General features: G+C 43.3%; 2 protein-coding genes across 5 annotated transcripts in view; one reads left to right on the top strand and one right to left on the bottom strand.

Annotated features, from left to right (window-relative positions):
• The window catches only part of LOC102312200 (lanosterol 14-alpha demethylase), a 4,786-nt gene extending 3,149 nt beyond the window's left edge, over positions 1-1,637 (top strand). The window contains exons 8-10 of the mRNA XM_005927543.1: positions 186-281; positions 384-552; positions 677-1,637. Of these exons, the coding sequence (XP_005927605.1) occupies positions 186-281; positions 384-552; positions 677-855 (444 nt within the window). The 3' untranslated portion in view covers positions 856-1,637. The remainder of the gene's footprint in view (positions 1-185; positions 282-383; positions 553-676) is intronic.
• A 1,189-nt stretch (positions 1,638-2,826) lies between these two features.
• The window catches only part of akap9 (A kinase (PRKA) anchor protein 9), a 66,446-nt gene continuing 45,524 nt past the window's right edge, over positions 2,827-23,748 (bottom strand). For 2 of the 4 annotated variants that reach the window (XM_005927539.1, XM_005927541.1), the window contains 31 exons: positions 23,098-23,136; positions 22,086-22,318; positions 19,918-20,037; positions 15,861-16,037; positions 15,329-15,433; positions 14,734-14,886; positions 14,179-14,265; positions 12,727-13,752; positions 12,165-12,299; positions 12,033-12,077; positions 11,774-11,914; positions 11,294-11,338; positions 10,211-11,197; positions 9,992-10,049; positions 9,033-9,148; positions 8,550-8,738; positions 8,153-8,320; positions 7,865-7,970; positions 7,586-7,781; positions 7,264-7,414; positions 6,823-7,167; positions 6,424-6,714; positions 6,080-6,312; positions 5,860-5,965; positions 5,474-5,668; positions 4,969-5,169; positions 4,554-4,786; positions 4,373-4,467; positions 4,141-4,288; positions 3,672-3,802; positions 2,827-3,369 (listed from right to left, as the gene is read on the bottom strand). In XM_005927539.1, the coding sequence (XP_005927601.1) occupies positions 3,326-3,369; positions 3,672-3,802; positions 4,141-4,288; positions 4,373-4,467; positions 4,554-4,786; positions 4,969-5,169; positions 5,474-5,668; positions 5,860-5,965; positions 6,080-6,312; positions 6,424-6,714; positions 6,823-7,167; positions 7,264-7,414; positions 7,586-7,781; positions 7,865-7,970; positions 8,153-8,320; positions 8,550-8,738; positions 9,033-9,148; positions 9,992-10,049; positions 10,211-11,197; positions 11,294-11,338; positions 11,774-11,914; positions 12,033-12,077; positions 12,165-12,299; positions 12,727-13,752; positions 14,179-14,265; positions 14,734-14,886; positions 15,329-15,433; positions 15,861-16,037; positions 19,918-20,037; positions 22,086-22,318; positions 23,098-23,136 (6,299 nt within the window). In that variant the 3' untranslated portion in view covers positions 2,827-3,325. The remainder of the gene's footprint in view (positions 3,370-3,671; positions 3,803-4,140; positions 4,289-4,372; positions 4,468-4,553; positions 4,787-4,968; positions 5,170-5,473; positions 5,669-5,859; positions 5,966-6,079; positions 6,313-6,423; positions 6,715-6,822; positions 7,168-7,263; positions 7,415-7,585; positions 7,782-7,864; positions 7,971-8,152; positions 8,321-8,549; positions 8,739-9,032; positions 9,149-9,991; positions 10,050-10,210; positions 11,198-11,293; positions 11,339-11,773; positions 11,915-12,032; positions 12,078-12,164; positions 12,300-12,726; positions 13,753-14,178; positions 14,266-14,733; positions 14,887-15,328; positions 15,434-15,860; positions 16,038-19,917; positions 20,038-22,085; positions 22,319-23,097; positions 23,137-23,748) is intronic. The other 2 variants (XM_005927542.1, XM_005927540.1) reach the window with 2 other exon arrangements.

Genomic DNA, 23,748 nt, shown 5'->3' with positions numbered 1-23,748 from the left:
CCCCTGCTGGCTGTAGAAAATTATTGCGGTAACAGGAGTAAAGATGTTTTTAGCGCCCCCTTGCTGCTGCATTCAGGTGGAGGTCTACATAAATTAAAAAAAAAAAGCTGAAAGAGGTTATTTTATTCCTCAAAACCAGGCTGATGCTCCAGATATTTTCTAAACTTTCATGTCGCCATCTTTAGCTGAAGGATCTCAGCTTGCTGGAGCGCTGTTTAAAGGAAACCCTGCGGCTCCGCCCACCCATCATGACGATGATGAGGATGGCTCGCTCTCCTCAGGTATGGGTCATTCCTCAGCACTGGATTCTATGATGTCATGTATACGTGCAGACAACCTCAGTACCTCAATTGCTGTACCTGCTCTCTCGTCTGCTTTCTCAGACTGCAGCAGGATACACCATCCCTGTGGGCCACCAGGTGTGCGTCTCCCCGACTGTTAACCACCGGCTCCATGACACCTGGGTGGACAGGATGGAGTTCAAACCCGATCGCTACCTCAACGATAATCCTGCCGCAGGGGAGAAGTTCGCCTATGTGCCCTTTGGAGCCGGTATGAAGAAGCGCTTTTTTCTTTTGCTGTAAAATAAAGTAAACATAAAACACCTCAAAGCCAAACCAGACATCAGTCAAACTGAGTTCAATGAAATCAAATCCATCCTGTTTTCCGCCTGCAGGCCGTCATCGCTGCATTGGGGAAAACTTTGCCTACGTCCAGATCAAAACCATCTGGTCCACTTTGCTCCGCATGTACGACTTTGACCTGGTGGAAGGATATTTCCCCACAATCAACTACACCACGATGATCCACACGCCTCACAACCCCGTCATCAGATACAAGAGGAGGAAGCAGTGAGAGACGGAGACATCCGAGCATCGGAAGTAAACCTCGAACCTTGTGGGGACTTGAATCGAGGAAAATTGACATCAGTGCACTTTGCTCTTAATGCCCAAGCTGTGCTTTTATTCTTCCTGTATTTCGTCTAGAGTCCGGCTCTCTTCATGAATGAATGTTTGTAGATAAGTGTGACTTTCTGCAGAGAAAAACAGGGGCTGTGAGACTCCAGCGTGAAAGCTGATGCTCTTATTCACAATGTGAATTCTTTAAAAACAATACAAATGGAGAAATAACTAGCGCCTTATGATGTCTTTAGACTGAATGAAGCCTTTGAGTCAACCCGGGAAGACGTATTTACTTTTCTGTTTTCCAGAGTTAATCATCGATTTTGCAGCAAACTTTAAAATCCTGTAGCTAAAAGTTCTGAACACTGGAAACTTGGTTAAAACCACGAGGTTCATTTACAGCTCTCTGATGTTTGGAGCTATAAGGTTAGTCACATGATCTTCATCTGCAGATGAGTTGTGACCAGTTGTGTATATACAGTATATATTTTTCCTTGTCCTGAGCATTACTCAGTATGAGGGTTTAAACTTGAGAAGACAGAAAACAACCCTGTGCTATCTGAATAATCTGCTGAGGAAGACCATGTGATTTAATTAAAAGCTCTGGGGTGGGTTACTAAATCTGTGGGGAATCTTTTATTCCTGAGATTTATGTTAAAGTTTTCCTGCTGTGAAGACAAAAGAAAAAGCAAACAAGTGAAACTGGGTGAAAAATCAATAAAAATATGAAAATGAGCCTCTGAACCCTGCTGTGTTACAGAGTGTGCGTCAGGATGGGAGATCTCCCACCTACAAGCAAACCTCACTGATGATGAGATCTATACTGAGCCTCGTGTCAGCTAATGCCAGAGGATGAACATTTTATCTTCTAACACAGCTGTTTTTCATCATTTTGGTTAAATACACTTGGCCGTGTACATTTAGTCATGCACTGTCCAGTACTTTGGGTTCCTTCACTATATTTAGGGAATAGGGAATAACTGTGGTGACACCTAAATTGAGATGACATCACGGATCTGCTCTGAGCCACTTATTGCTTGCAGTGGTGATGGACGGGCTGACAGATGAGGTCAGGCAGGAGTCTCTGTGGACTGTGATGTTTGCAGATGACACTGATCTGTAGTGAGAGTAGGGAGGAGGTGGAAGAGAGGAAGAATAAGGTTTTCATTGTGAGTGATTGTAAGATGGTTTGGAGGAGATTGGGACAAAGGATACTAAAATATTAATAACTAAATATGAATCTCCCAGGCAGGAGGAAAAAAGGAAGACCATTAAATGGGTTCATGGGAAGGATAACATGCATAAGGGCTGTGTGAGAGGAGACTACTGGGGGGGGGGATAGGAAGAGATGGAGGCAGATGAGCTACTGAATTGCATTTTCTAGGATTAATCAGTGTTTGCAAAATCAGTTTTTCCAAGTGAGAGATCACAAAAAAATATTTATCACTGTAAGTGGGGCTTACACTTTTGAGTACATTTTTCCAGTAATACTTTATACTTCACCTTAACTGACTGTCAGTAACCTTGTACTAGGTTTTACCTGATGACAGACTATTGCTGAGAATTGTAAAGTACGATAGATGAAGTCAGTAGGGACAACATCCTGCAGACAGCAGAGGTGAGGTCGGTCAGGATCAGGGTAAGTAATAACACCTGAAAGAATTTATGAAAAGCTTTTGGAGCTCATTTTTACAGCTTTGACCTCCCCTTGTGCTTTCTAAACAGCTCTCTATGCAACATTTTTGTTTAGTGTTAAAAGAAATAATTATTCGCTTTCAAAAGGACTAAAGATGTCCTCAGCTGAGTTTTTGTTTCTATTGCTGGTTTATCTGAATGAAGCTTGATGGTGCTACATTTTTCCACAAAAAAAGGTTTAACAAAAAAGATGCAAAAAGAAAAAAAAGAAGAAGAAATGAAGCAAACCTTTTTGAAATAACGTAGTCCTCTTTATTTCAGTTTTTGACAAAATACCCAGAAAATTCAAAGCTCCTAACGCTTTACAAAAATACGTTCTCTACAAATGTCCTCTGTAGTCTGTCCGGCCTAAACAAAACACAGTGTAGTGTAGAATATCCAGCAGCAGCCTCCTTAACAGTAAACCCAAACATCCTCTACATAACGCTCCACCCATACAACACAAACATATAAATTAATCACAAAGTCTTAAATTAGCATTAGACAAATTATACATGATTGTAGATCATCCACAACAAAGAGGCAAATTAAATTACAAACGTAGCTGTTTTTCCAAGTGCCGGCGACCAACAAAAAGCCTGAATACAACATGTCGTACACTGATAAAAAATGTGTTTTGGTCCACATGGAAATATACAGTCCACACCAGAATGGTAGAAAACAGCAGAGCGCTCAGCACGAGAAAAAGGCAACTGAGTTTCTTCAAGCCAAAGTTAACGTGTCAGCATCTATCTTCTCAAGCCAAAGTGCAATTGAGCATATGAAGAAGCACCTGGGGAGAGAAAAGAGGAGGAGTTGAGTAAATATGCCAAACCCAGGGTACGGATCACACCTTTACACATGCAGGTATTTCAAAGCGCTTGCTTTGGGTGCAACAATCAGAATATGTGAGTTCACTGCTTCTCAGCTTTACAGGGCAAACACGTACTGTACTGTAAGCAGACATAACCAAATTTGTAATTATGTATATTCCACATATAGATGAAAGTGTTTTTCGCCAATAGAATTTGAGATGACGAAGAAAGCTGTAACTCGATCACATGTAATGCATGTGAGCTGGGCTGCTCGTGTTACCTGATGTCACGCTGCCCAGCCTCCTCTGCAGGGCCTCCAGCCTGGAGATGTAGTCGGTGAGCGCTCGGTCGGGGTCGTAGTTCTGCAAGTGGGAACAGGTGAGCGGTCCGTGGTCTCCAGACATGTGAAACCTGCACGTTAGAAACACAGATTTAAGAAAATCGGAAAGGATCTGAACTCCACATTAATGCAAAAGAGAAAAGAAAAAAAATCAGTTTACTCTTTACAGTACTCATGAGTATACATTAGCCTAAACAACTGATGTCCAAAGTGATCCTTCATCATAACTTTACAAATCAGTTTCATTATTTTAATTACTCAGACTAAGTTTGAAGCTTTATTCTCAATAATTTTGGTATTTTCTTTCCTTTAATCAGACAGGAGATAAAATAAGAAGTAGACTGGAAACATTAAAAAAGGAAAACTGTTTAATAATAAATATTGTTAGCATCCTGATTGATAGTTGTACCTGTGATGTGTGGAGGAGACAGCCGATCGAGGGGATTCCCGCCCACTTCTCCCCCTGCTGCTAGACATTCCTCCCCCGCCGTTTCCTCTATCTCTGTACATCTCCGGACCACCTGGGTGAAGATAAGGGGAATCCCTCGCCTCTGTACCTGCCAGAAATTAAGAAAATATTATGAGTATCACATGTAAATGACAATATAGAGAGGTTACAAGCTGCTATATGCTTTGGTTACCTAAGATCTGTCCTGTTCCGTTCTTACTAACAGCACAGGAGGCCGTGGAGCTCATTCCCGTCGCCCTGTGCCATCGCTTCACGAGAAAACGCATTCTAGATGAACAAATATAATTGGTTTTAGACAAAAAACTAACAAAAAAAAAAACGTTTTAAAAAAACCCAAAGCTTCAGTTTCCCACCTGGAGAGGGCGATAGAGACTCTGGCGATAGAGCGGAAGCGCATCGCACCCCTGCACCGCTGACTGAGGGACTCCAGGCTGGAGAGCGACGGCCGACCGCCCATCCTGGTCAGGAGTGATAACGTGGCCTCCTCACACTCCTGGAAACCACCCAGCAGTAACAGCAGGTACTTCTTCTGGTAGATCAGTGCTTTACGGAAGCTTTCTGACCTCAGGTACTTCCCATACATCCTCTGGAAGTTAAAAAAAGAGATGAAGGGAGAAGAGAAGACAGCAGTTTAACTTCAGAGGCCATCAAATGTCTTTTAACACTGAACTCCAGCATTTAGGCGATGCTTCTGCATCGTTTCTTTGGGTTAGTACAATTAACTCATTACTCAGATACAAAGCAGTTTATGAGCAGTGATCTGCTGACCTTGAGGGCAGCATTGTCGGCATCAGGCCCGGTAATCTCTCGCAGGTTCTCGGACCTGATCTCTCCCCTGAGTCTAGCCACCTGAGACTGAGCTAAATGCAAAGCTTTCTCCAGACGGATCTTCTCTCGAGCCCAAGCTTCCCGCTCCTGAGAAAGCAGCAACCCTGCAGAGTCCATCTTTGATGCTCCTCGTCTGCTGGACTGCAGAAGATAAAACACTCTTTAGTCAGAGGCAAATGACAGACGGTGGAAACAATAATATGTATCATTATGCGAGCCAGTTTGAATGTTTACTTAAGTTCTGAATGGCATTATGAAGGAAACATAGGATTATAAAAATACCTTGGTCATTATCTTTGTGGTATTTGTCTCTACCACATGTCATGTGTATGTAATATTAAGTTTTTAGACCAACCAGGACGGTCACGTGACTGTTACAGAAAAAATAGCACTGTAGTATTGTGCTCCATCTCAGAATCAGCAGGTTTCTCTGTGGTGTACTCACACTGTCGCCTGACCCCAGTCCAACCTGCCGATAGCGTCGCAGTTCTTCTTCCAAGCGGAGCGTGTGGTTCCTCAGATCGTTCTTCTCTTCGGTCAGACGGCTGACGAAACCTGTCAGCTCTGCGTTCTGCCTCAGCAGCCGCTCAGTCAGCGTGTTGGAGGAGCTGGAGGAGCCTCCTGCCAGCAGGGACGCACTCTGAGGGAAACAAGACAAGCAGTCACAACCACGTGTAAAGCTCAGCAGATGTTGTTTAGTAAACGCAGACGCGAACAGCTGATTCTGGCTGGAGACTAGCAGTGAGTGGGTGTTTCTCCTTTTCACATTTCTTTATTTATCCAGAAATATGCGGCGTAGAAGGGAAAACAAAAATGAGACCGTGTGCTGACCTCAGGGACGGAGGGTAGACCAGGGGACTGCTGCAGCAGGGTGATGACCTCATCGAGACTGGACTGGACCCAGGACAACTCCTCACTGTCCACCTCTGCAGTAAGCCTGAACAGAAGAAATGCAGTAAAGCTGTTACAGAGGAGGTCTGTGTGGTGTGATTGTGCTGCACAGTTTCTGAAATAAATATAAAAGAAAAAAGTAAACAGCCGTTTTGTTTACCTGCCAGTGGTTTTGCTCGGCATGCTGCGGACCTTTGAGGAGATGACTTGGAGTTTGCTCACAATCCTGTCCACCGTGCGCCACGGGCCGTGATGCGGCCCACTGCTGTGGCCTGTTGAAGAGACCTCTTTGTGAGGGGACGCGCTGGAGCTTTCTGTGTGGAGGTTTCCGCTCTTTTGCTGGAGCACCCAGTCTTTGGTGCGGTCCGTGGAGTCACTGTGCCACACAGCCTGCTGTTAAGATAAAAACAACAGAGCTTCAATGCTCCTGATAACATGATCAGAAACAATAAATGTTAAAGAGTAACTAAAAGTTTTTTTTAAAGTAAATTCTGTGCCACTCACACTCCGGCCATCAGCCTCCACAGGTCCCGTCCCCTCCCTCTGCTCTCCTAACTGGTTCAGTCTTCCCTCCAGTCTCTCATTCTCTTCTTCCAGACTCTGTCTGTTCTCCAGCTCTCTTCTCAGCTGCTCCTGGACCTTTGCCATTTCTGCCTCCAGCCTCTCCAGCTTGGCCTGAGCCTCTAGCAGTGCCTCTTGGTCTCTTCTGGATCTCTGACTCACCAGCGTCAGCTCCTCCTCTTTTCGTACCACCTCAAGCTTCTGGGCCTCAACCTGACTGAGTAGATCCACCACCTGGAGAGGGAAACCATGTTTAATCATGATCCAGTCAGATCCTAGCCACTGATAAAAGGCCTTGAAGTCTGGTGTCATTAGACAGTTAAAGCAACTGTAGCATCGAACCTGTGCGTGCTTGTCGTCCAGCTCCCTTTGCAGTCTTTCCAGAAGACCTCCTCCCTCTTCAGAGCTTCTCCCATCCTTCTGAACCTGCTCCTCATGGAGGTGACCACCATCAGAGGAAATGCCAGTCCGCAGATCTCTCTCTCTCCCCAGAGCAGTGCTCATCTCTTGGGCCTTAGCTCGCTCTGTTTCAAGCTGGACCTGGAGCTCCTGCAGGCGCCTGTGGAGGCTGAGACGCTCCTCTTCAGCTTGATGGGAGAGCTGAGAGGAGGCCTGTCGCTCCTGCTCCACAGTCAGTTTCAGCTGTGCTACGTGGTTCTTCTGCTCCTCCAGAGAAAGCTGAAGATCCTAGTAGGAAATTTAAAAAACACAATTTCTTCTCAAAAATACTCAAACTTTGGGAAAAAACTTTGACGTCACGCTTGAATGCTCCTGCCATCTTACCTCCAGCTCTTCTCGTCTGCTCTCCTCGGTCCTCCCAGTTTGACACTTCTCCTTCTCCATGGCCCATTGAAGATCTCTGCTCTTCTTCCTCTCCTCTGTCAGCTCATCATTTAGTGCGTCCACCTCTGCGGCTTTCTGGGATACCTCCGCCCTGTTGACATCATTTTAAGGCTACATTTTCACTGTACTACTTTTAAATAAAATCTTTTTAAACTCTTTACTTATTATGCAAATATATCCAAAACTGTGATTTTTATCTTAAACATTTAATATGTTTTCTGCGTTTTCCAGCGTTGCTTGTTACTTTAATGTCTGGTCTAACCTGAGTGTGTCCAGCTCTTTGAGGTGTTTGTGTTGAGCTTTGAGGGTTGTCTCCAGCTCCAGTTTAGTCTGAGACAGTTCACCCTTTAGCTCCTCCACTAGCAGCCTGTCAGCCCCCCCGGCTCCATCAGCTCCAACTCGTTCCCTCTGCTCCTTTATGCTACCTTCACCAGCCAATGAGACAGCAGACCGGGCACCTGAAGGACGAAGGCAGACGTTTAACAGATATAAAATACAAAAAGACTTATTTTCAGCAAAATGAACTCTGAACTGGGATCACCTTGGTGGAGTTGCTCTAGTTGGCCACGGAGCTGATGAATCTCAGAGATGAGACTGGACCTTTCTGCAGTGCGGAGTGAACCCATCGCCTCTCTGTGCTGGGCGTCCTGTATTTGAGACACACAAACAGCCATATGATAGGTTCAAATAACTATCTACAGAGGACCCAAACTATAACAAATTAACGAGCAGCTTATACTCAGGCTAACAAAATTCTACAATCTTTTTCTTGCAGCTGATGAACATTTACAACCGTTTTTGAAGTCATTATGGTGAACTCTTTACAGACCTGCTCAGCCAGTCTCCGCTCCAGCTGATTCAGGTGAATGATGGCGTCACTGGTGTCCAGCAGGTCCAGCTGGCTGTAGAGGGCATTCTTCAGCACGTTGCGCTCCTTTATAAACACCTGCCGAACTGCATCCAGGAGCTCTCCACGCCAGTCTACACTGCCGGACATCTGCAGTGAATCAAACACACAAATTCAGGCAAATTCAGAAGAGGGCTTTCTTATATTTTAGGGCAGTTGTTGTTATTTTGAAGAGGATGCCAATGCCGTAAAGCCCCTTGACTGACTTTGATGTGACAAACGGACGACAGCGGGATCTTCAAAACCCCCCTGGTGCTTTAAACTTTAATGGTTTTGACTCTTTAGGCTGCTGTAGTGTTTTGCGGTGAGGTTTCTTTACCTGTGATTCTCTGTGTGTCTGCATCTGGCTGATGAAGTTTTTTAGGGACTCTATAGTATCCAGCAGGGCGTCTCGCTCCTTCACCCAGCCCTGGACGTTGAACCGGTCGCCTGGCTCGCTTTCAGAAAGTGGGAGCTCTGAGAGAGAAAGAACCTGCATGCCTTCTTGGTGCACTTCACGGAGCAACGTCTAGAGACAAGCAATGCAGAAAAAGTGTAACTTTTACAACGTTTCTGAAGAATAGAAAACAAAATATTGCTCAAATTTTTGCATGCTCACAAATACAGGCAAGGACAGTCGGGAAAGTTCATCTGGGGGCAGCGTTTTCAGTCACTTGGATGAGTGATAAAAAGGCCGCGTCCAGATGAAAACAATCAACTTTCTGGGTTTTGTTATATACATTTCACACGGTGGGAAACATACTACACAGTACCTGTAGTTTTATGACATCACTCATGGTTCATTAGTAAGTGAAAGCTGTACCTTGATCCGGTCTGGCAGTGGTTCATCTCTCCTGGCTCCCTCTGGAGTCGTCCTGAACTCCTGTTGCAGGCTCGGGAGGTCATATCCTGTCCTCTGGCTGTAGTCTGAGCTGCTGTCTGCATGATGACAAAAACAATCACAAAAGTGAAGTGCAACAAAGAAAACAAATGCTAAACAAGCTAAAATTAAGGATAAATGAGCTCTTTTTGGCACTCAAAGTAAAAAAAGAAAAGTCGATTTCTGTATACTGTTACAAATATGAGCAAACTTTAATAAATTGAAGTTAGAGTACTTTTAGCTGCTCCCTTTTGCCAAAGGGGGTCTCTAGACACAGAGAAACATGTTTTAATTTGGATAGAGACTTCTCGATGCAACCCATTACCCATTTATCCTGGCTTGAAACTGACACTAGGAGTACATTGACCCCCTGAGGCTGGATTTGTCTCTCCTCCCGGACTCAAACCAGGTAACGAGAGTATATGCAAGTAATCCCTATGAATCAAATGTCAGGCTTTAAACGACTGTTTTTAGACATTTTTTGTAACTATCATTGATAAGGCCCATCCACATGCTGTTCAAACCTTCAGTTTGAAAGGTGCAGCCAATAACAGGCAAGCTGGCTCGAACGAAGAGGAGCAAAAAAGTTCAGACAGGATGAACAGAAGGGCTCCAACAAAGCTCAGTTAAGATATGTGTCGTTTATTTTATACTGTGGATCATACAGAGCTACCCTAGTGAGGTTTGTTTCAATTAAATTATTATAACAGATCCACTCCAAGGTTTGGTTCAGAGAGCTCTTGAGGATAAACAAAATTCCAGCCTCTCTGCTTTCAGTATTCATGCTAAGCAGGTTGTAGCCTCACATTAAACTGACAGATACACTCTTAAGAAACCAACTTTCCTACAAGAGAAATGAAAAACGATTTACTCTAGTTTTGTTTAAAACACTTAAAACTTACCGCTGGTGTAGCCATCTTTGAACTGAGACGCAGGGCGGTCTTGTCTTGATGTAGGAGCCTAGAGAGGATGAAAAAAAAAAAGATTAAAATCACAGACTTTCTGTGTTATGATAAGCAGAAAGAAGAAAGCCATTTAAAAGCATCAAACTACACTGATAAAAATGTAGAACAAGCTAAGGATCCAAACAAACAGACATCTAAAACATCTCGTTTCCTCACCTCAGCAGACCGCAGTTTTTCTATGACGGCCTTCAGAGCTTTGCATTCGTCCTCCAGCGCCTGCGTGTCCCTGCGGAGGTTCTCGCTCTCTGAAATGTGCCGAGCCTCCATATCGAGGATTTCTGCTGCATGGAGCTCCTGCATCTGTACGATCTTCTCCTCGTATTCTCCGATCACTTCCTCCATCTCCTCTTTGGTGGCAGATTTGTTTTCCTGGCCAAGATCGGACATCTGAAGAGGTTCGGTCTGCGTGAACGAGTCTGTTACAGTCGCATGTTGCTGCTCTGAGTTGCTGCTCAACAGTTGGCTGGAAGATTTGTTGGAGGATTGGCTAGAAGGGGTGGAGTTTTTTCTGGAGAGAGATGCTTTGTCTTTGGTGCTGCTTCCTTTACCAGCTGGCTGTTTGCTTCCTTTCCTTTTGGGCTGTGTGGTGGAGGAGGAGGAGGTGGTAGAGGAAATAGGCTGAGGAGAAGAGGGAGATGGAGAAGGAGAGGAAGAGGGAGAAGGGGACGGAGGACCAGAGTCTGCTGTCTTCATCAAGACTGTTTGTACCTCCTGGAGCTCCCCTTGGAGCTTAGCAATTGAGATTTCACGGGTGTGAAGTTCTTTATGAAGGTTCTCATTGTGCTGCTTGTAACTGTTGAGTTCTTCTTTGGTGGTATCCATGCTCTTTCTCACCTCCTGAAGCTCCTCCTTGAGTTTAGAAACAGAACCTTCACTCACTTGAAGTTCCTCTTGAAGTTTCTCATTATGCTCCATGTAACTGTTGAGTTCTTCTTTGGTGGTATCCATGTCCTTTCTCGCCTCCTGCAGCTCCTCCTTGAGTTTAGAAACAGAACCTTCACTCACTTGAAGTTCCTCTCGAAGTTTCTCATTACGCTCCATGTAACTCTTGAGTTCTTCTTTGGTGGAAGCCGCACTGTTTTTGACCTTCTCGAGCTCCTGGGTGAGCTCTGACAACCTGTCTCTGTCTTCGTCTGCTTTTACCTGGAAGATGATTGGACAGGTGTTCAAACACTATAGATTTATGCTGATGCTGATAATACTGGACATTACAACTGAGACAAAACGTTTCCGCCTTACTTGGAAAAGTTCTCCCTTGAGGTGAGCAATGGTCATTTCCCGCTCCTGAATAAAAAAAAATTATTTAGCTTAGCTTTGCAGAAAGACTGAAAACAGGGTAGAAACAGCAAATTTAGCTCCGTCTAAAGGTCACACAACCCACCCAAACACCTATAAATTAAAAATCTATATCCTGTTTGATTAATCAATGTAAAAAATATAGAGAGAGATATCCAAGTGGCTCTCGTTTGTACATTTGCATTGAATCACGCACAATAGCACTGATCTCATCAGTGCTATTGTGTGAATATCAAATAGGTTTACGTCCCACAGTATAAACCTGATCTTTATGCATACATAGGAGCAGCACAAGTTAGAAAAGTGTGTACTGTGATAATATGTTTTTATGATATGAAGAAATATCATTCTGCAGCAGTGCAGTTTGGGCAGTTTTCCCTGAAGTCAGCAGCTACAACAAAGCATGATTTCTAAGCTCTGTACCTGCAGCAGCTCTTGCAGTTTCTCCAAGCTCTCCTTGCAGCTGTTCAGCTCTTCTTTGGTGGTCGCTGCCTCACTTTGAGCCTCTGTTAGTTGGCGTTTAAGCTCCGACACCTTCATCTCTTCGCTCTCACCAACTGATGTCTAAAAGAACGAGGTTGAAGTTCTGAATTTTTCTCTAAGCATGGTTGTTTCTTAGTAAATTACTGTTTTATGCTGTGGAAAATGTAAACATGAAAGGATCAAAATTCTTTCTTCCTACCTTTTGGAGCTGCTCCTGAAGCCTCTCTATCGTTACAGTTTTTTCCTAGAGAGAAAAGATTTTGTCACACACTAGAAAACACTTTGACATTCAGTATGAATTAACCCAGAGAAGCCGTTTAAAAGCACATACACAGAGGTCATCCTGAAGTCTGCTGCAGCTCTCCTTGTAGCTCTCCATCTGCTCTTTGGTGGCTGAAGTCTCATCTCTGACCTCCTGTAACTGCTGAAGAAGCTGCGACACATTCTGCTGGTCATCAGAGGAGGCCTGTGAAAAAAGGTCACAAATCATCAGACTTATTAGATCAATTCACAATGTGAGACTTTATCACAGGGACTACATTTGCATTTTTGTTGTTTTAATCAATAATTACAGTGCAGGGAAGTCATATAATGCAGAATCCATTATGCAGTTAGGGCTCACGGTGTATGATTTTCACTCACGGACAAAGAAATTCACAATATTGTGATTGTTTTGTGCCTCTATTTGAACTTTTGGAATAAAATATCGGTAATATCTAATGACTTTATCACTCTGTATTTAGGAATTATTCCAGATAACTTTAACTGTACAGATAAACACATTTTGGAAGCTGAGAGAGCTGGCTTCAGAAATCCTGCCTGGCATTTTCCATTTATTTATTAATATAACGAAACATTTACATAGATTAGAGCAGATGATATATGGTACTCACCTCCATAGCCAACGATGTCCTCTGGAGTGTCCCTGCCTTCATCTGACTGAGCAGATCTACAAGCACAGTCAGCCTCCTTTCATACTCGAGCACCTCCTCCTCAGAGCTGGAAAGCAGCTGCTTCTGCAGCTCCTGGTCTTTCTGCATCCCGCTTAGTCCGACCTCCAGCTCCCGAAGCTTCTGCGTCAGACGAACCACCTTCCCGGTGGGCACTTGTGTTTGTTGACCCAACCTGCTGACATCCATTTGGGGGATGCCAAAATCACCAAATTCATAGCTTTGTGGTTCAACGTGTGGCTCTGGAGGTTTCTGTGGGTCCTGCTCCTGTCTCGTTTCCACTGCCTGCTGCTGGAAGGCCTCCAGAGTGGCCTGGCTCACCAACGCTGCAGCCACTTTTTCCCTTAGATGCTCCTCCAGGTTCAACATCTTCTTCTGGAGATCCTCTGCATGACTTTGAGACTGCTCCAGAAGGAAGCGACAGTGGCTTATCTCCGAGTCTTTTTCACTGACCAAGCCTTCGAGCTCCTCAATTCGAACGCCCAGCTCTTCCACTCTGGATGATGCACTCTCCTCCAGAGCTTGTACTTGAGCCTGTAAGACAACCAGTCCTGCAGTTTTCTCCCTGAGAGCTTCCTCGAGCTCGCCCTCTGAGCTCTCCAGGTTTTCCGTTTCAGCCAAGGCTTCTGCGCTCTCTTTCAAGCGAAGATAGGTCTCCAGCAGCTTGCTGTGCTCTTTTTTCAGTGCCTCGAGCTCTTTTGTGGCCAAGTCCATTCTCTGCTTCATTTTATCATACTCGTCTTTACTCGGCCCGCAAGCATCACCCTCTGACTCTGCCTTGGTGTCCTCCTCTTCCTCTGTAGGCTGCTTTTGCTCGATATTGGCCAGTTCCTGCTGAAGTTTTTCTATGACCTCATTCAGTTGGTCGAGCTCCTCCTCGTTCTTCCTCTTCAGACGCTCTTGTTCACTCCGAAGGCACTCCACCTGAGACTCCAAGTCTTTTATCAGCTCATCCCTCTCATCCATTTCCTAAAGAGTAAAATCCAGACGTTATGACCCCATTAACAAATAAATACATAGATTTGAGGATCCCATGGCTATGCCGCTATTTCATTAAACATCTGAGCCCCTGGTGTGCTTAGAGCTACTTCAAGTTTTCATTGCCATTTTGATTTTCGGGCCTTGATCAGATTGTAGGCACTTAACAGAGACTCGGAGGTTTAAAAAGCCACCTCACACGAGCAAATGACCACCTCACAACAAATGATGGTGGAGTGGAACTACTTACTGGGACAAAACAAGCAAACACACACAAAAAACGTAGCAAAATGGAGCCAACTAAAATAAAAGTAGACAGAGGGGGGAGAAGAGACCAAACACACCGATGCACTTCCACGGAGGTATGCGTACTTGAAATAGACTCCGTTTCTATTTCAAGTATGCATTTTGCATTACCTTGTTGTCAGAGGTTGTTTCCATGTGTTGAAGCTTAGTGATCTGTTCATTAAGAAGTGCTATTTCATTGTCCTTCTCCTCCATCACCTTTAAAAGTCAGAGATTATAATGTGATGGCCATTAGGAAAAAAAAAAAGTGTTTTTGGGGGATTGATGAAAATTTACTGACTAAGAAAAGAAGAATAAGTGAGCTCTGCACAGCAAAATAAGAGGTGATGGAAAAGCCTAAAAATGTGCAAAATTATATAAGCAACAGAGAGCAAGTATTTAAAAAGTTTATATAAAAGAAAAAAGTTTAGTGACCATAAATATTGGTTTTATTTAGAGATTGTGAATATTGTTCTAATAAAAGCATAAAAAGGATTTTTGGAACTATTAACAGCTGTGAGCTAAACGTTACATATAAGCTTATCTACTGATGCCACACACGTCACACTCGTCAGTGATAAACCTTTTATGATGTCACCAGTAAGCAGTGCTTCGTCTTAAAAGTTTGCATAAACTCAGATGTAAAAACATTGTTCGATGATGTATGGGGGCTGGGTGCCCGTTTACCTGGAGCATGCTCTCCCTTGTTTCCAGGTACTGCTGCTGGCTGCTTATCTCCTTCCTCTGGATCTCCAGCTGCATGTGAAGCTGCTGCACCTCTTCGCTCTTGTTCTCCAGCTCCTCTCTGAACTGCTCCAGCTGCTCCTCCAGATTGTGGATCTAAGGAGATAAATCATCTTCAGAGGAGAACACCAGGACACAGTGCAGGGTATGGATCTCACTGCTCAGGACTGAAAGACTGGTTCAGCTCATTGTTAGCTACTAAATGTTTATGCACAAGATGCACGTGAATCAACGAAAGAGATTGACAGATACGTAGCGCTAGAGTCCACAGTATGACTGAAAATGGCAAACGTTTCTGTCCAGAATAGTTCTTCTGTCTAGTTTTTCCTTTTTGAACGTCACAACCAAATAACCCTGAACATAAATATATTGTGACATAGTAAAAATGAACACAGCACATTTGTGGGACTATCAGGACTAATAAATGAATTAAGTCTATTTTTAATGCAACTGACTCTAGGAAAGTGTTCCCCATCAAATATCTGATTTTATATATTGAAAACTGATAAAACCTTAAAAAAGGCGATTACTCCACTACCTCCTTCTCTTTCCGCTCCAGAGCTTCTCTCTCCGTCTGTAGCTGAGCTTCCAGTGTGGGCTGTCTTGTCTCTGTGATGGATGCATGCTGCTTCTTTTGTTCAACCTGCGACAGAAAACGACACACATCAAAAAAACTGTTTAGCTCAGCAGTTTTTTTTGCAATGTGTGCAGAAGAAAATGAAAGGAAACCTCTTTAATGACTTATTGCATGCTGTCTGTACTGTTATCGTGTGTAACGCAACCTGCACTGCAATTTGTGAACTGAGCAGCAGCCATCCACGAACACTGGGGGGCAAACTTGACAGCTGCTAGTCGTATCTCAATGTAGGCGGCTGAAGTAGACCCACCCACACATTGTTCTCGCTCTCGGAGCGTCCCAGCCCTCCTCCCATTCCTCCTCTAGCTGTCACCTCATCTGCATGCTCTCTCTTCTCTCACACACACTCGCTCTGCCACAGCTATTGTTCTGACTGCTTTTTCCTCTGCTGCTGCCTCTGTTTTGAACCCTTCTTCTCCCTCTCCCTCCTAACCTTCTCCAGAGACTCAGCGCTGGCCAGCAGGGCCTGCTCCAGCTCACGGATGCGGCTCTCCAGCTTGTCAATCTCTTCGTCGCGCTCTCCCACCTCACGACGCAGCTGCTCCGAGCTGAGAAGCAGCTCACTGCACCAATCCGCCTTCTCCTTCAGCTGGGAGGTCAGCCGGTCCACCTGGTAGTGAGAAAAGAGAGAGAGAGGAGGAGGAGAAGGGGGGGGGGATCAGTTAGTGAGATTTGCTCTCAGAAGCCACTCGCTACAGCATAGCTGGTGCATGAACAGCTAGCTGGGAGGTCAGCTGATCCACCTGAGAAAGGAGGGGGCCAGGAGCGAGAAGAGGTGCAGGGACAGAGAGAGAGGGTAGATGGAGATTTTACTGAGGGAGGGTGGGGGGAACAAACCAAGAAGATAGCTGGTAGGTAAGAGATCCACCTGTGAGATGGGAGAACATCAGCAGATCAATGAAGAGGGGGAAGAGGCATCAACAGGAGGAACAGTCAGTTAGGATGAACTACGCACTGGGAAACCTACACATCTTCATTAAAAAGAGATAAACCTGAGAAGATTAATGCTCTCCCTTTCTAGCTGAATAAAGACAATAATCAGTCACTTCCATTACAGACTGAGCAACTTTCAAAAGGCATTTTTAAGCCTGTAACGACAAGCGTGTTGTATTTGATGAGTTTTGGAAACCTCTACAGAATCTGTGTGATTTAATCTATCTATATAATTTTAACCCTAACCTCTGTATACATTTCTGTTTAAGATAAACTAAACTGGAGTTTTCTGGCAATCATTTCGTAGGTCAGGCCTTGCAGAATTAAGCACTGCATGGCACAAAAACAGATCCTAACCAAATCCAAGCGAAACTCAACAGATCAAGCACATCTTCTCATAGACTTCCCTTCATTAAATATTTATATGACTAGACCCTAGAATAGGCACATCACAAGGGCCAAGAATGAGCCTCACTGTCTCTTGTGGCTCATGAGTAGAAGAGGGAAAAACTAATCTGATTTCTGGGCAAATTTCTTGCTTTATATTCTTGGAACAACTTTGCAAGAGAGCAGCTAAATTCCCTAAAATTATTCAACAAGTAATTAAAGGTACTTTGTGAAGCTTGAAGATGATATTTAATAGCTCACCAGGTTGAGCAGGCCACCCATTATGGCGTAGGGCTACAGTAGAAGCCCAGGTTTGAGTTTTCTGTGCCTTTTCTCTGCTCTGATTTTAGATTAAATGATTGTCAATAAAGGCTACAACAGCAAAAAATATATTTTTAAAAGAAAACTTTTAAGAGGCAAATTTACTAAAGGGACATAGCCACAGCTATATCTCTGACTGTTTGCACTGAAAGCTACGTACATCTTTTTTATACAGTGTGCATGTGGGATTTCAGATTGAGAGACAAGACAGTGGAACAGTGAAAGGTTTCTGACACATACAGTAGAGGAAGCTCAAACTGGAAGAAAAGGAGGGGGGGGATAAGACAGGCGATAAACTGCTACAGGGTTGGGCGAGGTTACTAAAATGCACTAACTGCTCTCTGGGATAACTTTGTTTTACATGTAGCTAAAAGCAATACCTTAACGGTTACTCCATCCACCTGCAATAGCCACGGGACAGAGGAGGCAGAAGCGTAAAGGGCCACAGGGTGGAGAGTTCAAGGGCAAAAGGAAGGCAGAGGAAGAGAAGCACTTAGTGATAAAAATGCTACAGCTGTCTATGAAGATAATGTAAGCAGGCCATGTTTGGGGTGAGGAGCAACCGAAACCTGAGCTACAGCTCTGATGTAAAGTTTACATACACTCCTCATGGATGAGTGATTGCACATGAGACATCTTTAAGAGTTAAAAATAAAATAATAATTTTATACAAAAGTTTAAATTTAAAAAGAACAGAGAGAGACCAGCTGTTACATCCATAAGTGTATGTAAACTTTCAAATTCAAACTGCATATGCTGGGTAATGAGAAAGCAGCGGTCATTAATTAGGAAAACCGGTTACTCTGGTCATAGCTGGTTATTCAGGTCAAAACATATGAAGTATGAGAAGCTTGCATGAGACACAAAAGAAGAAACCGACAGATCTGTCCCTAAATCCATTCTTCTACATTTTCTAATGGAAAGTTAGCTCAGTGTTATTTCTTTGAGTTTTTAGAAGAAACAAGTTCTTTCATAGGAAACAGGACTGTAAACTGTTACTGGCAAAGTAGTCTGAGGAGTGCGATAACTCAGTCGACTGGTTTGAGTCGACTGAGTTATCGCAGTCGGTGTCTGCCCCGTCCTGACAACAGTGTTGATCCAAAAGACATTTCTCATTGCCAGCAGTGAGCTGGAGTTCAGATGATGGCTGGATATCAAAAAGTGTGGTGAGTTGCACGAAACAATCTGCTGAATCTATTTTCTGCTGACAAGGAGGCTGTTTAATGCTTTTTACTATTCAATACCTCCCATACTCAAGTAGATTTTATGACAAAGATTGATTAAACAACAAAGACACGGCCAAATGCACAAAGTTATGCAAAATACAACTTTAATCTGGGAAAATAATCTATAAAAGGAAACACCAAAAATTATGCTGTGCCAGACTTTCCATTGTGTGGACATAGTCTGAGTTGGTCTGTGTTCTGAAAATTTAATGACCGTTTTTGGCCACTTGGGGGCAGTGGATCTGACTGTAAATCAGCGGTCCCCAACCCCAGGCCTCGGACTGGTACCGGTCTGTGAGTCGTTTGGTACCGGGCCGCGAGAGTTGAGGCTCAGGTGTGAAATGTATGGTTTTCAGGGTTTTTATCGGTTTTCAGCGTTATTTTGTTATAGTTTTGTTATAGTTTTCGTTAACTCTGTTTTCCTGGGTCTTTTCAAGTGTGTTATGAATAAATCTTATTTTTTTCGATACTGGTACTAGTTTTATTTTGTTGTATTTATCCACAACACCTTAAAGGCCGGTCCGTGAAAATATCGTCGGGCATAAACCGGTCCGTGGTGCAAAAAAGGTTGGGGACTGCTGCTGTAAATGCAACACCGACTTACTGCATATCCTTTAAAGGTTATATAGCACATATGTCAGCAAACAGTTGCTCACTGTTCTCAGGTTTGTTGCCAACTCTGCCTGATGTTTGGTGCTGGGCGAGCGGCGTCACAGCAGAGCGCTTTCCCTGGATATGGGCAACTTTTGAGTCTTAAAGTACGACTGATGGGAGCACTACCATGATACAATAAAGCTAAAAAAATAAAATAACCAGCAGAACCGAGGTGAGGGTTTATGACTGACCTTAACGCAACAGGTAGCTGTAAGGGTCACTGTTACTATAAGAAAGTAGATTAGCATAGACATTTGAATTTAGCCTTTAAGTTGCTGGAGCTAAGCAAATCACTCAGGTTCAGTGTCACACGATGTAAAGCCTCAGTCATGCAACCTAGAAATCGGTCAGTGATGGCCCCTGGCAACCATAGGTTGCTAGGGAAAAATGCAAAACTGGACCTTTTGACGTGTTGGTTTTTACTTCTACTTAGCAGGCGGACGATCAGCTGCACTTTTGAAGTTTCAGTATTTCTCCATGAGCAGTTAGCAAGTGTTGGCAGACACGTCAGCGCCTTCCATGCAGAATACAGACAAGCGCAGAACCCTGCTAGTGACAGCATCCTCTTTCATCCTCATTTTACCCCAGCAACCACTTGCTAACCAGTCTGGGAATAAACTAGTTGTAGGTTGCCAACTGGTCTGCAGGCCTGTCTGAGAGAGGCCTAACTGACTCTACAGGTTAATGTTTAGCGTTTAAGCCAAAACCTCCAACAGCTTCAGTTTTACATCGTCATGACTGACTGACGGAAATGAAACCTACCGATTACGCATCTTACAAAACACAAAGTACTGCTGTAATTCATTTGTCTTTAGCGTCAGTTTCGAAGCCAGGCAGGTAATTCTATCAGCTCCATTGTTCTGCTCTTGGACTCCGAGCAACAACAGTGTTATGCTAAGAAAAAAAAAAAACCACAGGTCTCTTTTGCAGCCTGGTCCTCTGGCAGAAAGCGCAGCTTTCTCCTGTTACCTCTTGGTTTCTTTGCTCAGAGCTGGCCTGAAGCTTCTGTGGGTTCTTCAGTTGTTGCTCCAGTTTCTGGATCTCCTGCTGGAAGAAATCCCTCTCATGTTCTCGGTCTACAGCTTGCTCCTACATGCCAAAATACAGATGAAAGAAAGATCAACAAATAATGAAGACGGAGACCAATACTGATCAACACCACATTACACTGATACTTGTGAGTACAAGTATTTAATGTGTTATTTGCTTCCTCTATTGTTTCCTCTTGTTAAAAATGTTTTAAAGATTTTATTGTCTCGTCAGTCCTGCATTACACAAGTGTGAGCTGAAGGAAGGTGCCAGCTGGTGGCCTAGTTTGATGAGTTTAACTCTGAATCACATACTGCTTGTTGTTAATAATCTTCTATCAGGAGTTTATCACATTTAAGTCCAACACGTTCCCGCTGTAGTTGGCAGCGCACAATTGCCACGGATTTTGCTAAATTTGTGTGCAAGGTAAGCACTGAAACACAGCACTGATGTGTCTTTGTTCACTTTCAGAAAGAATGTTTCATATTAATGTCTGAGTTTAGATATATGGCACCAACATCATGATTGTGTAGAAACAACATTGCAAATGACCAGTGACACTGTTGTGATGTCACAGCTTTGCAACGTACGGGGACGAGAGAAAAGATGCTTTTGTTTATATAAAACTCTCTTCTGGAACAAATAGTAAGCATTTCTTTATTAATTTATACAGTATAACAGCAATACTGTTGCTAGTTAAATTTAGGTTACTCGTGTTGGTTTGTTAGTGATAGTTTTTGAAAGTGTTAGCAAACTTCTTGGCTAATGCTAAATCAAGGCTATGTCTGTGAAGGTTCTCAGTCATCCAGGTCATCGTTCTTTCCAAGCTCCTTAGACACTGTCATTGGTCATTTGCAATGTTGATCCTGGACCAGCATTATTTTGACGATGTAGGAACAACAGCAACATGGAAAAACTTAATTCCAGTAAAAGATTTAAATGAGAATAAAATCACCAGAACATTTTTACAGAAAATAAAGAAGAAGAGAAAAAACGCTACTGGTTGCCAAAAAACAGAAAATGATTTTTTTTTGCAAACACGTGATTATTAAATATCCAACGTCAGCAGCACAGAATAGAAAGAATTTGCATTCGGTCCACATTTCAATCCCAGCCAAGTGGCCCAATTGTTGTGATGGGAACACAACTCATTATCATCAGAGATGATAAGCGCTCAGCCAAAATATCATGAGAACATTAAGGCTGGATTTTAAACCATCTAGTGTGGCGTGCAGCTGAAAATTCATGCATTACTTTCACCAGGAAGCTTTAATCTTTACAGCTGCTTCCTGTGTTTCACCTGGAATTAAAAATGAGTCTCTATTCAGAAACATTTAAATGATTTGACGAACAGGTGTCTAAAATATGGGTTACTTTTGTAAAAATGTAAATTTTGACTCTGAATGTGCTGCTAAATGTCAGCTGTCACCTATAGACAAGTGACAATTTATAGGAAAAATCCTGAATTCTTAAACTCCTATGCTGATGGGGAATCTGGGGGCATTTGATCCCCTGATGGGGATTTTATAGAGCTCTTTTGTCTGTTATGCCCCCAAAAGTAGTAAAATAACGCCATGGTAAATTTAAAATATTCAAAATGATTAATTTGTGTGAGTAAAAGTCCAGAAACAACATATATTTAGTTAAATGTTACATAACCAGAACATCTGTGATGTACTGCAGTAGATTACCTGGTTATGATACATCACAGGTTATTGTAATGTGTAGTCTGGTTGTCATTGTTTGGGTGCACTGCACAAACTAATGAGTTAAAATCCACTGAGAAGTCATGGCGCTCACAAACGGTCATAACCAGGACAATTTCATCCTGTTACACTAAAATCTGACCAGGAGGAGTGTTGATTCTTGTGAAAATGGAAAAGGTCCTGTAAAACTGCAAATAATACCTTGACACCACTTGGTTGTAGGCAACGTGTGTAAGTTTTACTAAATTCTGACCCCTACTCTAGAAAGAGAAGTGGTTCACACAGGCTCATAGGTTCACTTTTAAGAAGCTGGAAATTTTTTTGCTTTGTTTTGTTTTAGAAACAATGACATACACGATTAAACGATACACGAGGTTAGAGGTTTTTCTCATCGTCACTTACATCCAGAAACTTCCTGTTCTTCTCCAGCTGTTTCTCCAGGGCCTGGATCTGCTGTCGGAGGTCCCCGCTCTCTGTCGTCCGAGTGCTCTCCAGCTCCATCACCCTGTTGACCTGCTCCTCCAGCTCCACCTCCAGCAGCTTCACCTGTTTCAGTAGGTCAGAGTTCTCCTTCTCTGCCTGCCTCTGCACCTCCACCTTCTCTTTCATCAGCTTCTCCGTCTCCTCCAGCAGGTCTGCGACGAAGGAAGGACGGAAAGTTAGGATCTAATGATCGCTGGTTCAGCTTTGATTTTGGTGATGGAAGGAAGTTGAGATGAAGAGTCTGAAGTCTGAGAGCCTTGGGAGTGAATTAAATGCTGCTTGCTTTGTACCAAAATAATCTACTAACAATCTAGTGAACAACCCAGTCTTAATTTTCTACACTGTGGTCACCTTTACAACTGAATTAAAGGCTAGAATCAGACTCTTCCAACATTTCAATCCACTTCCAAACATGTCACCAAACATGATCCCCCATCTTTGCCCTTCTGCTGCCACCAGTGAACAACCCACACCGGTTCACCCAGTACCAAAACCCAGAAGATTAGTGCAAAAGTAACAGGGTGAAAAAGTACAAATGACAGGTCTAACACATGGACAGTCCAGACATTGCAATATCCATGCCCAATAAGCATTTACAGGCAGGGGGAAAGTACTCCATGTAGAGTTATAAAGATGAATGGCGATTAGGAAACAATGCCTACATAAAAATGTCGTCCATTTCATCATGCTAACATGAGTGCCAACATTGACATTTAAAAATGACAAACCAGGACAAAAATCAATCAAAGTGAACAGCCGAAGCACGGGTTAGTGATTGGACTGAGTGAGTTTATGAGCCCATAGCAAGCAAGCTCCAAGCTGTGCTGGTGAGTTGCTGGATTGGGAGGTTAGAGATGTAAAACAGCGTGACTCAGCTAGACAAATAAGAGAACATATAGACACGACTGAGCCATGCTCAAAGTGGACACACCTGCTTCAGGTGCTGCAACCATTGCAGCTTCAACTAGGCCTACAGGAGAATGAGAAAGCACAGGAGTTTAACATGCTCTTGTTTTTGTAATGAACAGGAAAACTCTTGAGATAAAGAATGGAAATAGGTGGAGACAGGATGGCAGTGCTCGTCTGCCTGTGCCACAGTAGTAGGTTAGGGCTGTGCAAAGTGCGCTGTGAAAGGAAAGGTTCCTCAAAGAGCCCCTGTTTAATTTCTAAAATACAGAATACTTACGTTTTTTGTTTTTATGAAAGAATACACTCACGGCACACCTTTTTTTGACAATACAGTGCAAAAAATTAGCTAATACGGTTATCAACATTGACGTTTCTTCAGCAAATACCTGAAAATGTGTGATGTGAAACAGTAGCAAGAGTTTAAGAAATCCTCAGGAGCTTTAATCAAACATTCAACAAATAAACATTTTATTGACTTGTTGATCTTTGATCTCTGTTCCTGTCATTGTTTTCACTATCTAATTACAGCTCATTAAAAATTGATTTAATATAACCAAGTAACCTTTTGACCTCCAGACCAACTGGTGTTTAAAGTTCAGACCATGTTAACTTATTTCCAGCTGCTTTGGGTCATTTTAAAAACACACTTCCTTTATCATCATTAAGGGAACGC

Source organism: Haplochromis burtoni, unplaced genomic scaffold (assembly GCF_018398535.1).
Source record: "Haplochromis burtoni strain Fernald_Lab_line unplaced genomic scaffold, NCSU_Asbu1 Contig_90, whole genome shotgun sequence".
Taxonomy (NCBI): Eukaryota; Metazoa; Chordata; class Actinopteri; order Cichliformes; family Cichlidae; genus Haplochromis; species Haplochromis burtoni.
Note: the sequence above shows the minus strand (reverse complement) of the source record. Positions and strands in the feature narration are given on the sequence as shown.